Below are 14,790 nucleotides of genomic sequence, written 5' to 3' on the forward strand. Positions count from 1 at the left end.
AATATAAAGTCCATTAAAGGCCCAAACCGCCTAAACCGGTCAGACCAGACCGCTTTTACTTGGTCTGGTTTGACCGGTCTGGGCACTTAATGTCAAACCGCTCGGTTTGAAAATTTTATAAACCGCCATTACGGTTTGGTTTGTGGTTTGAGGGGTTAAACCGCCCAAACTGGACCGCGAACACCCCTAATCTATATATGTTGAAACCCCCTTCTCTCTCCTTAAGGGCCTTTTTTTTGGAGAGTAATCTGATGGGGTTTCATACATTCTCACAGTATATAGTACCCATTTTTTGGAGAGTAATCTGATGGGGTTTCATACATTCTGACAGTATAAAGTGCTCATTTTTTGTATAAGAATCAAGTGGAAGTTAATTATACTGTAAATGTGAGATTAATTGTTATGTTCAGGTATCTCTCAAATATGTCTACTTGGCTCTGGGGGCTGGTGTTGCAGCCTTTGCTCGTAAGCTTATTAACGACTTGCTTAATTGATAACTAAAGTACGTTTTATATGTGTAAATATTACAAAGAACCCGTATCTGTTACTTGTAGAGGTGGTATGCTGGATGGTGACGGGTGAGAGGCAGGCTGCACGGATCCGAAGTTTATACTTGAAAACGATACTGAGGCAAGATGTGGGATTTTTTGATCAAGAAGGTAAGACGGGAGAAATTGTTGAACGAATGTCTGGTGATACGGTTATTATTCAGGATGCAATGGGAGAAAAGGTAGTATATATTTCATGCAATCATACTACACAACCATATATATAGTAATTACACTACAACAAAATCGGGTTTATAGTCAACTAAAAATGTGTAATTGTCTTAATAGATTGCTTTATAGGACTTTCATGTTATAGGATCAAATAATGGGGTGCATCCTATGCAAAAGTGTTGATGCTTCCGAGGGTCTTAACAAGTGTTTTAGGACACTTTTGTACAATTGTTTGATCCTATAAATCTAAGTTTCATAAAGCAGTGTATTAGAACACCTATGAAGCTGACTTTTCGTAATGATAATCGTTAGTAAGGGTTAGTTGAGATGTAATGCTTTCGAGTCTTATAACTTTCAGGTTGGAAAATTCATACAATTGACTTCAACTTTCTTTGGAGGGTTTGTGATTGCTTTTTCAGAGGGATGGCTTCTTGCCCTTGTTTTATTATCTTCAATTCCTCTTCTTGTGATATCGGCTGCCTTTATGACTGTCGTAATGACAAAGCTAATGTCGAGAGGCCAAGCGGCTTATTCTGCTGGTGCTTCTGTAGTTGAACAAACAATTAGCTCTATCAGAACTGTGAGAATTCTCAACACCCTCCCTTCATGTTTTAGGAATAGAAATTCCTTTTATAGTTTTGACATACATTGAGACCCTGCAATCTCGAGTTTCTATACGAGTGTGGACCCCACAACTCCTAACGTCCGTATTTTAGTTTGATTCAGACAATTAGACAACAGATTTAGATTCATGGTTTCTTGTTACATACAGGTTGCATCATTCACAGGGGAGAAAGAAGCCATTGCAAAGTATGAGAAGTCTCTTAGGAATGCTTACAGGGCTGGGGTGCAAGAGGGTCTTGTTGCTGGAATTGGGTCTGGTATATTTATGATGTGTGTATTCTGTTGCTACTCTTTGGCCATTTGGTTTGGTGGCAGATTGATTATAGAAAAAGGATACAGTGGAGGACAAGTTATAAATGTGATGATTGCTGTCTTGATAAGCTCCTTGTAAGTTATCTTTAAAATAATGTATCTTACCCGGTAAGCACTTACCAGGCAATGGTGTAAGATTCTCAGTTAGAAAAATGGCAAAGTAAGATTGTTAGTAAAGACCATCATCAGCGTCTCTTACTCGATAAGAGGCAATAAGTGTTTAGTTACCCGGTACCGGCCTTCTTCACTACAACAAAATTTGGTATATATATATATATATATATATATATGACGCCAAAAATGTCTAATTGTTCTAATAGATTACTTTATAGGACTTGAGTTTGTAGAACCAAGAAATAAAGCAGTCCTTCTAACGTTGTGTTATCGAGTTCTTTTATGAAGGAAATGAAGGGAAAGGGAAGGAAAGTAGGGGGGAAATCTTGTGTTCTCGAGTGGATGGGAAAGGAAAGGAGGAAAATCAACTTGAAAATCATGTTGATTTTCCCTCCAAAACTTTCCTCCCAAATGTGAGAGGGAAGGGAAGGAAAGAAAAGATTAGAATTTATAAAAATTGATAATATTTATAAAATTACAGTTTTACCCATCAATTACATTCCATTATAAAATAAATAAGGTTATATTTGTAAAATGACATTTTTCCTTTCCTTTCTCTCCTGCTCAAAAACATGAAAATTTATTTTATTTCCTTCAATTTCCTTCCTTTCAAGAACACAAATTTCTTTCTTTTCCTTTATTTTTTTTCCTTCCCTTCCGTTTCTTTTCTTTCCTTGCAGATCTCGAGAACAGCAGTGTAAAAATGTTGCAACAAGTTTATAGAACATTTTTACACGGTTTTACAAGTTTTTAGTACAATTTTGAAATAAAACGTTGGATTAATCTTTTATATGACACGATTTGAAGAAGTATCTTATAAAACAAGTGTCTTGTTAAAAAAATGTGTTCATATGAAACTTTTCAAAAGTGTCCTGTAAAATAACTAATACGATAATTTATGTTTTTTACATCTGAGAAGCTTATTATGACGTCCAAAAGGGTCTTATAAAAATCTTATTATAACACTTTTAGATATTACAATTTATATTTGGTACCATAAACTTAAGTCCTATAAAGATAAACATCAGGACACTTGGACATTTTTGGTGTCCTATAAACCCAATTTTGTTGTAGTGACTGTTCTTAACAGTCGTAAGCTCATAGCTACCAGCTTTTGGAATGATATTTTTAGTAATTCTCAAAACTGTTTTCTTGATCAGTTCTTTAGGCCAGGCTTCACCATGCTTGAGTGCATTCGCCTCCGGAAGAGTTGCAGGTTTTAAATTGTTCCAAGTAATCGATAGAAAGTCAGAGATCGATCCTTATGACACCCGTGGTCGGAAACTAGAAGACATTCATGGTGATATCGAACTACGGGATATCACTTTTAGCTATCCAGCTAGACCCCAGGAGAAAATCTTTAACGGGTTTTCGCTCGCCATACCAAGTGGCACAACCGCGGCTTTAGTTGGTCAAAGTGGAAGTGGGAAATCGACGGTAATCAGCCTGCTACAAAGATTTTATGATCCTCAAAAAGGTGAAGTTGTTATTGATGACATAAATATCAAAGAATACCACCTGAGATGGCTTAGAGGCAAGATCGGTCTTGTTAGTCAAGAACCGGTTTTGTTCACTTCGACTATTAGAGATAATATCGCTTACGGGAAGGATGATGCAACACTCCATGAAATCAAAGCGGCTGCTGGGCTCGCCAACGCTACCAAATTCATCGACAAATTCCCCCAGGTTCAGCGTCCTTGCTAGTTGTTTAGGACATTTTTTAAATAAAGTGTCTTATTAGTATTTATACGACATTATTTGAAAAAAACGCTTATAAAAACAAGTGTCTTATAAGAAAATGTGTTCATACGATATTCCTCAAAAGTTCATATAAAAATCTAATGGAACACTTTATTTCAAAATCAAGTGTCCTAAAAAACCTGTTATGACGCCAAAAGAGTCTTATCAACTTATTGTAACACTTTATATAGGATGTCCAATCGTTTGGTCCTATAAACTTAAGTCTATTAGGATATTTAGATATATCTGACATCCTATAAATCCAATTTTTTTGTAGTGTAAACTCATTTTGTTGAAATGCATCTATCTAGGGACTAGATACAATGGTGGGTGACCATGGAACTCATATGTCTGGAGGACAAAAACAGAGAATTGCAATAGCCAGAGCAATCTTGAAAGACCCAAGGATTTTACTACTCGATGAAGCTACGAGCGCTCTTGATGCAGAATCCGAGAGGGTCGTTCAAGAAGCACTCGATAGAATTATGGTTAACCGAACAACGGTCATTGTAGCCCATCGCTTGACCACTATTCAAAATTCTGATCTAATCGCAGTTATTCATCATGGGAAGATTGTAGAGAAAGGTCCTTTTCTTTCTTTAACCGTTACAACAAAATCAGGTTTATATGACGTTAAAAATGTTCGAGTATCCTAATAAACTACTTTGTAACAATTGAGATTACGAGACACAATTGTTTGATCCTAATAAACTTCTTTATAGGACTTAAGTTTATAGGAACTTTGGACATATTTGGACATTTAGACATATTTAAGCATTTAGGTCCTATAAGCTTAAGTCCTATAAAGAAGTCTATTACGACATTTAGACATGTTTGTCGTACTGTAAGGCTGCTTTTGTTATAGTGATGGTAGTTTGAATCAACCTGCAGGTTCACACTCTGAGCTGTTACAAGATCCTGAAGGTGCATACTCCCAGCTTATACGATTACAAGAGCTTAACAAAGACTCAGAAAAACAAGAAGCCGATATCACTGTGACCGCTGCAAGTCGAGAATCATCTAATGTTGGTAACAGTAATCGCCATTCAGTTTCAACCGCGGTCAGTAGTTATTTTGAGGAATTGAAACCTGATCAAAATCAACCAGATTCTCACACATCTTCAGATGTCTCACTTCTTCGATTGGCTTATCTAAACAAGCCAGAAATCCTGGTTATATTACTAGGTTCTATAGCTGCTGTAGTTAATGGTGCAATTTTACCTATATTTGGGTATCTTCTTTCAAACATCATAAAGATATTCTTTAAGCCCGCTGACGAGCTACGAAAGGAATCAGACTTCTGGGCATTGATGCTTCTTGTACTTGGTTTCGCAAGTTTAATAGCAACGCCATTAAGGACATACTTTTTTGGCGTAGCCGGGTGTAAGTTGATACGAAGAATACGATTAAGATGTTTTCAGAAAGTGGTTCAGATGGAGATAAGTTGGTTTGACAAGGCTGAAAATGCAAGTGGTTTGATTGGGGCAAAGTTGTCTGCAGATGCAGCTTCTGTAAGAGGTTTGGTAGGGGATACAGTTTCTTTACTTGTTCAGAACACGGCCACAGCCGTTGCCGGTTTGCTTATCGCGTTTTTGGGAAACTGGCAGTTGGCTCTTATAATTCTAGTAATGTTGCCATTGATAGGACTTAATGGATATCTTCAGTTGAGATTCATTAGTGGATTCAGTGCTGATACAAAGGTGAGCTACTTGTTTCGTTTTTGTTATTTGTAATTGTTACAGTCCCATATCGGCTAGATTTATACCATTTCTCTTTAATATATGCTGGAACTTCCATTTTCTGCTTAAGGGATATTTTGGAGAGTAATCTAATAGGGTTCTATATATTCTCACATGATATCAAAGCCAGAGACTCGACGCTCTGAGCAATCTATGGTTGTCTAGCCCCTTCTCGAAACTCTTAAGACATTTTGTGGCTGTGTAGCCTTCGTTGGATGGGGCGTGTTAGAGTCTCACATCAGTTAGACGTGGACCATTTCTCTTCAACATATGTTGGACCTTTCCTTCTCTCCTCAATGGCTCTTTTGGAGAGTAATCTAATGGGATTCCACATAGTCAAGGTATACCGCTACAGGGATTCAACACTCTCGCAATGCATTTTGTAGTTGTGTAGCCTTTGTTGGTGGGGGCATGTTAGAGTCGTATATCAGCTAGACTTGGACCATTTCTCCTCAATATATGTTGTAACCTCCCTTCTTTCCTCAAGGGTTTTTTGGAGAGTAATTTAATGGGGTTCCACATATATATTTTCATATAAAAATATGATGAAAATTGAAATAAGAACGATTGAGATGATGTTTTTGTATTGGCTTTTGTAGAAACTATATGAAGATGCAAGTCAAGTTGCAAGTGATGCAGTAGGAAGCATTAGAACAGTGGCTTCATTTTGTGCTGAAGAGAAGGTCATGAAGCTATATGAAAAGAAATGTGAAAGCCCCCGAAGAGCCGGAATCCAACAAGGTCTGGTTAGCGGTTTTGGTTTCGGGTTGTCCATGTTTTTATTATTTGTAGTATATGCAACCAGCTTCTATGTTGGAGCTCGTTTTGTCGCAGCCGGCAAGACTACGTTCCCTAAAGTTTTCCAGGTAGGTAGGCCGCACGAGCTCACTTCACTGCTTTATAGGATTTTAAGTTTTATAGAACCAAACAATTATGTGACGTCCCATGTAAAAGGATTACAATAAGTTCAAAATGACGTTTTTAGAACACTTTTAAAGTAAAGTGTCTTAATAGCGGTTTTATAAGACACTTTGGAACAGTATCCTATGACAGAGGACACTTTCTCAAATAATATCACATCTTTTTATAAGACAATTTATAGTGTCCTAAAAAACTTGTTAAGACGCCCAAAATTAAAGTGTCCTATGAACTTATCGTGATAGTTCTTTTACACAAGAGAGACAATTGTTTGGTCTTATAAACTTCAGTCATAGCACTGTTAGAACAGTTTTGATGTCTGATTTTGTTATAGTGCTTATTTTACAAGGTTATATATAGTGATTCCCATCTCTTTTTCATAATATTTTGAAGGTATTCTTGGGGTTGAGTATGGCAGCCATGGGTGTTTCTCAATCAGGATCGTTTGTTCCGGATTCTGGAAAAGCCAAGACCGCTACTGCTTCGGTTTTTGGTCTTCTTGACCAGAAATCGAAAATAGACTATACGGACGAGTCTGGAACTACGTTACAAAACGTGAAGGGTGATATCGAGTTTAATCATGTCAATTTTAAGTATCCGTCTAGACCCGACATTGAAATCTTCAGGGACTTTTGCTTGACCATTCCTTCTGGCAAGGTACTTACATAGCCTTTTTACTTGTGCCATTTTCTATATCTTTTGTATCGGAATCAGTGTTCTAAAAGGCGTATCGTGGCAGCCGCCGTGGCTCAAGGCTCGTCTTTGACACCACATAATCATGTGGCATGCCATGGTTTGATGCACGATTTGACGCCACATAATCATGTAATGGTAGAAAACATGTGTGTGTATAATTAGATGTGGATCTATGTGGGAATAACAGTTACGGTAGAATACTGGTAGAAAATATTATGAGCCTTTGGATGAGTTGACTTTTTAATCTAACTTCATTTTCCTTCAACTTCCTTCATTACCTTCATCTGTATTCATCTACCTTTATCTTCACATTTATTTTCACTTTGTCACTTTAATGAACTTTTACGTACATTTAATCACTTTCATATGAATTTTTAAAGTTTATACCATGATCATAAAAATAGGTTAATGAAGGTATATGAAAGTTTTGTTCTCACATTCTCATTATAACTCTTATTTTCACCGGAACCCAAACCTGTATAATTTTATTTATATATATACACACACAAATTTGTCGTCATAAGCCACACCTTGAAAACAGTCGTGGCTCCTTACCTTTCATGAGGTTTGAACCTTTGACCTCCTGAGGGAGACTGAGTAGCCCACCAACGATTCGGTGTAATATGTACTTAAGCATATATACCACCAAATTGTCATAGTTGTTAAAGTTTACAGTAAGATTAATTTGAGATTAAAAGGAAAACTCGAGAATTATTAAAAGTGATGATATTCTTGCTTAGGGGTTGTTTAAATGCTTACCCAGAATGTTTACCCAGAAGGCGCTTACCTATAAGAGTCAACAATATAATTTACTTTAATGCGTAAGATTTTAGTACATCAAAATGTATCGAATGCAACAATTTACCGGGTAAGCAGTTACCTGGGTAAGAGTCGTCATCTTCACTTACCGGATAAGACTCTCCATCCTTCTCATTGCTCTTACTCGGTAAGATTCTTGGCCCTTGTCATGTTCATCCGATAGGAATTTATCCGGTAAACACTTACCAAGTAAACGTTTAGCAAACGGCCCCTTAGCATATGTTGAATGATATTCATTAGGTCTAGTTTCTAATTTTATGGAAGAACAAGAAGAAGGCAAACGAAATGCAAAATGGAGTATAGGGTTTAGTTAATGAAGTTTAATTGGCACCTGTACATGGTCATATGTTATCAACACAACACAACTCAACTTATTATTAAGACATTTTTATCAATTCTTTTATATATGAAATTGTCTGAAAAGATATCTTATAAAATTATAGGATGCTTATCTGAAGTGTCCTATAAAAAAGTTAATACGACACTTTATTTTAAAAAAGTCATACAAACTTGTTAAGATGTCCAAAAGCTTCTTATAAACTTATTGCAACTATTTTGCATAGTCCTCCTATAAAGTGTGAGAATATGCGGAAACCCTAGATTTATTTTTCAAAAGAGCCTTATAGGTGACAAGGGAGGTTTCGACATATATTGTGAAGAAATGGTCTAAGTCTAGCGGATGCAAGAGTCTAGCACGTCCCTCGAACGGAGGCTAGAAGGGCACGGATTGTCCCTCGAAAGGGGGCAAGGCGGATAGGGGGCTAGATGAGTGTAGATTGCCCCATAGTGTCAAATCTGGAGAGTGGTAGGTCTTGGCTCTATGCTATGTAAGAATATGTGGAACACTTGGATTTACTCTCCAAAAGAGCACTTAGGAGGAGAAGAGGGTTCCAACGTATACCGAGTACAAATGGTCTATGACACTTAACTACAAGGGTGGTGCCTGATTGGTTTGAGCTTAACTCCAAATGTCAAAAGTACCAGGAGGTGCCAAGTTCAAATCCAAAGAGGAATAAAAATTTCCTTTGTGGCCACAGAGGTTCAAATGCAGTGATTCCGGGCTATTTGCAAAGGTGGTCGCCCTGGGATTAGTCGGCTCGCATAGCGGGTTGGATATTCAGGTTAATATAAAAAAATGGTCTATGACACTTAGCAATTATGACGGTCCTAAAAACCTAGTTTTGTTGTAGTGCAAAATTTCCTATTTTGGAGCAAAGTTTTACATAGAAGCTAATGTCTTTGATATTTGATCATCAAGACTATAGCTCTTGTTGGAGAAAGTGGAAGTGGAAAATCAACTGTGGTTTCTCTTCTGCAAAGGTTCTATGATGTTGATTTCGGTCGGATAACGCTTGACGGATTTGATATCCAAAAGCTAAACGTGAAGTGGTTAAGGCAACAGATGGGTCTAGTGAGCCAAGAGCCCGTTTTGTTTAATGACACAATTCGTGCCAATATTGCGTATGGAAAGGAGGGTAATGCGACCGAAGCAGAAGTCTTGGCAGCAGCAGAACTAGCAAACGCCCATAAATTCGTTAGCGCCCTACACCAGGTATATATCGTCAACTTCCTTCTCATGCCCAAAGATATGATCAACCAGTATAGACTTACAAAAATGGCTTACAATCTTTTACATGTTCAAGTGTCGCTTTATAAGACTTAAGTTTATAGGACTAAATAATTGTGTGGATCCTATGTAGAAGTGCTTTTATAAGTTTATATGACGTTTTTAAACGTCTTAACAAGTTTTTAAGACACTTTTAAAATAAATTATCGTATTAGTTTTTATATGACACTTTAGAGAATGTCCTATGAACACATCTTTGTATAAAACACTTGTGTTTATAAGACATTTTTCCATATAATGTCATATAAACCAATTAATATGACATTCTATTTCTAAATTGTCGTTAAAAACCTTGTTAAGATATCAAAAAACGTTCTATAAACTTATTGTAACAGTTTTATATAGGCGTACAATTGTTTGGTCTTGGTCTTATATACTTAAGTCAATAAAGCTTATTAGGACACTTAGGGACCATTTACCAAACGTTTAACGGGCAAGTGTTTATCGAAAAAATTCAACATTATTACTTACTCACCGGTTAAGATTTTAGTCCACCAAAACCGTATTGCATGCAACAATTTACCCGTTACACACTAACCGTGGTAAGAGCCCCTCACTTACCGGGTAAAGTACTTGGTCCTTGTCTACGCTCTTACTGAGTAAGATTCTTGGTCCTTGCTTCATTTATCCGGTAAGGTAAGCGTTTCTTAAACAATTTTGGCTCTCTAGCTATAAACCCGATTTTGTTGACCTAAACCTTTAAAACGCAATCTAAAATATTTGTATGTGATTTTAGGGGTATGATACAACCGTGGGGGAAAGAGGGATCCAATTGTCTGGAGGGCAAAAACAGCGAGTGGCTATAGCAAGAGCGATCATAAAGGCTCCAAAGATATTGTTACTAGACGAGGCCACTAGTGCCCTCGATGCCGAATCTGAGAAAGTCGTACAAGATGCACTTGACCGAGTTATTTTACAGCAAACGACAGTGGTGGTGGCTCACAGGCTATCCACGATTCGGGGGGCAGATGTTATTGTGGTCGTAAAAAATGGAATGATTGCAGAGAAAGGGAAGCATGAGAAATTGATTAATATGAAAGACGGCATCTATGCATCTTTAGTTGCATTACATACTAATGCTTCCAACTGATCTTACACTTGTCATTCAAGCTTCCTTTTCCATTTAAACTGTAGATTGTTGTTTGAATAAACACTCAAAGGCCATCAATGGAGAGCTAGTATGAGTATGGTTAAAACTTAAAATGTGTAACTATTTTCATGGTCATTCCTTTGTTGATCCCTCGCGAATCTGTTTTTGGACATTCCCTTGCTGATCTGTGAGGGATTTTTTCCAATTGTTTTCTAATAGTGAATGCAAATTTAAAAGGTAATTCCTCCCAAGTTGACATGATTCATAACACATTTTTGCAATCTACTTAGAAGCTTAGAGGAAAGATGTCAGTTGGATTCATCCATAAAACTTCTAAATGGGGAAAGAGAGAGGGTTTTTTTAAAATTAGGGTTTATAGCTTAGGGAATATATATGTTAGAAATAGTGCAACAAATCAATGATCATATAACATGAATAATCACTGTATTAGCCTCTACTATCAACGTTGTTTGGATTGATTAAAGGCTAATTCAAACATTTTTGCAGGAATTTCTTTGAAGAGAGATAAAATAAGGAGATGATTACATATATAGGGTTAATTTCATTTCTTAACCCAAATTATTGTATTAACTTTGTTAACCAATTTTGACCATTGATCTTTGAAATTTGTGAATAAGATCATTCATGACACAAAGTGTAAATAATTGCACACATAGACAAGGTAACATAAGTCAACAATGTTTACAAAGGGTATTTTGGGAAAAGATTTTAATTGTCCATTAATGACAATGGGATGTTTTGTAACTGCCTATTAATAGCAATATAACTATCCAGGAATTAATCTCGTCATCAAATCAAAACCAACAGCAAGATCCCCGACACTAGATTCTTCTACAGTTTTTTTTGTTAATGGTTCATATGTGAACAAGTATTCGATATTTATGGGAATTGTTCGTGTGTGAACAGGGGTGTATATAGAAAAAGTCGTAAAGATTTTCGTAACATCTATGTTTTATTTTAGTAACATATACATTATGTAGTCTCGTTTATATATGAAATAAATGTGGAATGATACATGGTTCACCTATGAACAAACATCAAATTGTGCTTATGCACAATATTCATGTGTTTACTTGTGAACACTATTCAATTGTTTTTTAAATAATTGGTAATTTGTACATACCCAATTTTTGTATTTATCCATAATTGCTTGAACGATACCAAAAACTTTATTATCGGGTCTCCTCCACCAATCACCAATTCATAAACACTAAAGATGGAAAATCAATACTAAAAAAATAACAAGATCAATATTAAAAATGCATAAATCATGGGATTTTATGATCTTGTAACTCTCAATTAATGATACAGGAGTTACATAAAAAAATTACCCATATACCCTTGTCATTAAATTCTAAGATAGAGAGGAACCTAATACTAAGATAGATTGTGATTGGTTGAAAAAGTTTATAAAGTTAACACAATAGTTTATGTTAACATTTGAACTAAGCTCTACACACATATATATATATACATACATACATACATACATACATAGATTTGTACCTATATATGATTTGGATAAGGTTAACTGAATTTAGATTCTATCCAAATCAGATAACAAAAAACAAAACTATAAAAAAGGGCCAAAAAATTCATCCAAACAGTGTGTAAAGCGACTTTTCTGGCGTGTCAAGTTGTACGGAAACACTGGAACATTTTGGACTTTGATTATTGGGAAACATTGAAACTCGTGTTAGTTACTCTACTCATCCCAAACATAAAAATGTGATTTTTGGGAAATCTCACACGCGTAAGGTGGTAGCACTAGTGATATCTTCTGACTATTTAATATATGTGTAAAATTTATATAACAAAGCCAAATCCTACTTAGAGTCATTAAATCTTACACTAAACACTAAGTTTGATGTAAATCCCACTATTCACATCTCCAATTGGGTCACAATTTTCCATACTAAATTTAGTGTAATGAACAGTATACACTATATTTGGTGTAACACCATTCGTTAACTAAGAGCTTAAAGATATTTGGGGTGTCTGAGATTGCTTATAAAAATAACTTATTGACTTATTTCGGCGTGATACCAGTTATAAACACTTTTGAGTGTTTGGATAAACAACTTATATCGGTTATAAACACTGTTGAGTGTTTTGACACCGGTTTAGCTTTTCTAAGACAATCAATAAAGCTCAAAGCCAAACAATTCTAAATGTAGGTGTTTATCTACCGGAATCAGTATTCTTACATGGGAAACTTTACGTGGCGTTGTCCAGAGGGATATCATGGGGCAATACGAAGGTGTTAGTGAAGCATGTTAAAAAATTCAATCGTGCCGGAGTCTACACCTCAAACGTCGTCTATCAAGAAGTTTTACGTGATGAATAAGGTATAATCAACAATTATATTATTACACATTTGGTACCATATGTTTTTATTAAAACCATTGCGCCTTTTTTGCAGGATATATTTACAGATGCGTGCATCACGAAAAACAAACAACAGTTTGGATATACGGATGTACATTATTTACAAACGATTATATTTCTTTGTTCAATCAAGAATTTCAAGTTTTGTAATGAGCTGTGAGTAGATGGGTTCAGAAACCCAATATGTGTGCAATTATTTTTTCATTCGATTTTGTTAATACACCGTATTAACCTTCAACTTTATATAGTAGTTGACTTGTAAAATAATCACACAAACTCATGATTCAAGGCTAAACTAATGTTTTCGAATTGTGATTTATCCGCGCTGCATCACACTAGTACACCACTAGTCTATTATAAAGCATTTGCCAAAAACTCTTAAAAACCATTTTTTATGCATGAAGTACTGTTTATTGATGCATATTACTTAAAATTTCAAGATTACAAGTAAATTATGTATAAGTACAACTTATTACAGCTCCATGTTTGAATTCATGTAACTAATTGTGTATAAACATAATCAAATAGAGGATAAACATCTCACTTTGAAATATAAAAAAGCTAAAATATAATTAAGATAATTATCGAGTTCTAACAAAATAATTAATTATTTAGAAGAAAATTATATTATTAAACCAAATATAATTTACTTCATTATTGAATCTAAATTAAATTATAATAAAAAAAATTGAATTAAAAATTATACAAAAAATTGGAATTTTAAATAGTTAATTTGATACTAATATCGATATATTTTTGTCAAAGTTTTATGATATCTTCAAATTTATATTTTATTCAAAAATAAAAACATCATCGCTTTTTCAAAATTACATAAAACCATACTATAACATCGACTGAGATAAAAAAATAAAATAAAATATTAAAATCAAAATATATTTTATTGCATTTCACGAATATCATTCTAATTTTTTATAACATTTTTTGAACTCTCCTTTAAGAAAGAGAGATGGGGTTGCATTGAGGTGGATAATTAGAGCAGAAAGAGGGAGCCAAGTGTCATAATCTAAGTGGCAAATGTGATCATTTGAAAAATAAGACAAAAGGGTAAATTGAAAAAATGTCACTGAATTAACGGATTGGAGTTAACTAAGTTAGGGACAAAGAGTTAACTCGGGGTGAAATCAAACCACAGGGACGTTTAGTGTAATTATTTAAAAAGATGACTTACACTGTAATTTTACTCCTTAATATAAAACTAGTAAAAAGACAAAACTGCCCCTTGCTTAAAATGACTTTACACAACTTTTTCTTAACGGAGTTAAAAACAGGGACCCAAAGTGTTATAGAAGTAAACTATATGACATTTTCTATAATTATTTTATTTTGTGGATGCATAGCATAATATGATTTTTGAGTGAATCTGAAGGACCAACGGTGCGCCTTATTCTAAAAAAACCTTAAAGATATTTGGGTGTGTTTGAGATTGCTTATAAAAATAACTTATTGACTTATTTCGGTGTGACATTAGTTATATACACTTTTGAGTGTTCGGATAAATAACTGATACCGGTGTCAAACCGGTAATAAAGAGTTTTTGAGGAAGTTAAACCCTTCTAAGGGGTTGTTTCTTTACCTCTTAATAGTTTCATTAAAAGACAACATCTGAACTGTTAAGAGGTGAATGTTGTTTGACAAAATAAATCTGTCTCTTAATGGTTTTAAAACCCTCTGAATGATTTTGTATCATGAGTCTCCCTTAACTATTAAGCGCCCTAATTTCATTGTAAACAATTACCCAAAAATTATATTTCATTTTGCACTATATCATGAAAGTCTCTTAATTATTCTGACTACTTAATTATTTTATGCCAAATCATTCAATAACTGTCAAACAATCTCTAACTTATAATAAGTTGATAAACATTTTTATAGAAAAACATAAATTATTTTAAATAAACAATCCCGAACACCCTTAAAAGATAATAATAAAAAAAAAATACCATGATGGGGCAAAGGCATAAC

At 34.8% G+C, this 14,790-nt stretch overlaps 1 protein-coding gene across 1 annotated transcript in view; it reads left to right on the plus strand.

Annotated features, from left to right (window-relative positions):
- Positions 1–10,503, plus strand: part of LOC112521375 (ABC transporter B family member 11-like) — an 11,971-nt gene extending 1,468 nt beyond the window's left edge. The window contains exons 3-13 of the mRNA XM_025130201.1: positions 411–465; positions 555–730; positions 1,078–1,299; positions 1,492–1,730; positions 2,930–3,455; positions 3,821–4,094; positions 4,401–5,209; positions 5,848–6,114; positions 6,560–6,823; positions 8,940–9,233; positions 10,045–10,503. Of these exons, the coding sequence (XP_024985969.1) occupies positions 411–465; positions 555–730; positions 1,078–1,299; positions 1,492–1,730; positions 2,930–3,455; positions 3,821–4,094; positions 4,401–5,209; positions 5,848–6,114; positions 6,560–6,823; positions 8,940–9,233; positions 10,045–10,398 (3,480 nt within the window). The 3' untranslated portion in view covers positions 10,399–10,503. The remainder of the gene's footprint in view (positions 1–410; positions 466–554; positions 731–1,077; positions 1,300–1,491; positions 1,731–2,929; positions 3,456–3,820; positions 4,095–4,400; positions 5,210–5,847; positions 6,115–6,559; positions 6,824–8,939; positions 9,234–10,044) is intronic.
- The last annotated feature ends 4,287 nt before the right edge of the window (positions 10,504–14,790 follow it).

The sequence above is a fragment of the Cynara cardunculus genome (genome assembly GCF_001531365.2).
Source record: "Cynara cardunculus var. scolymus isolate 2C chromosome LG 11, CcrdV1, whole genome shotgun sequence".
In the NCBI taxonomy this organism is placed as follows: domain Eukaryota; kingdom Viridiplantae; phylum Streptophyta; class Magnoliopsida; order Asterales; family Asteraceae; genus Cynara; species Cynara cardunculus.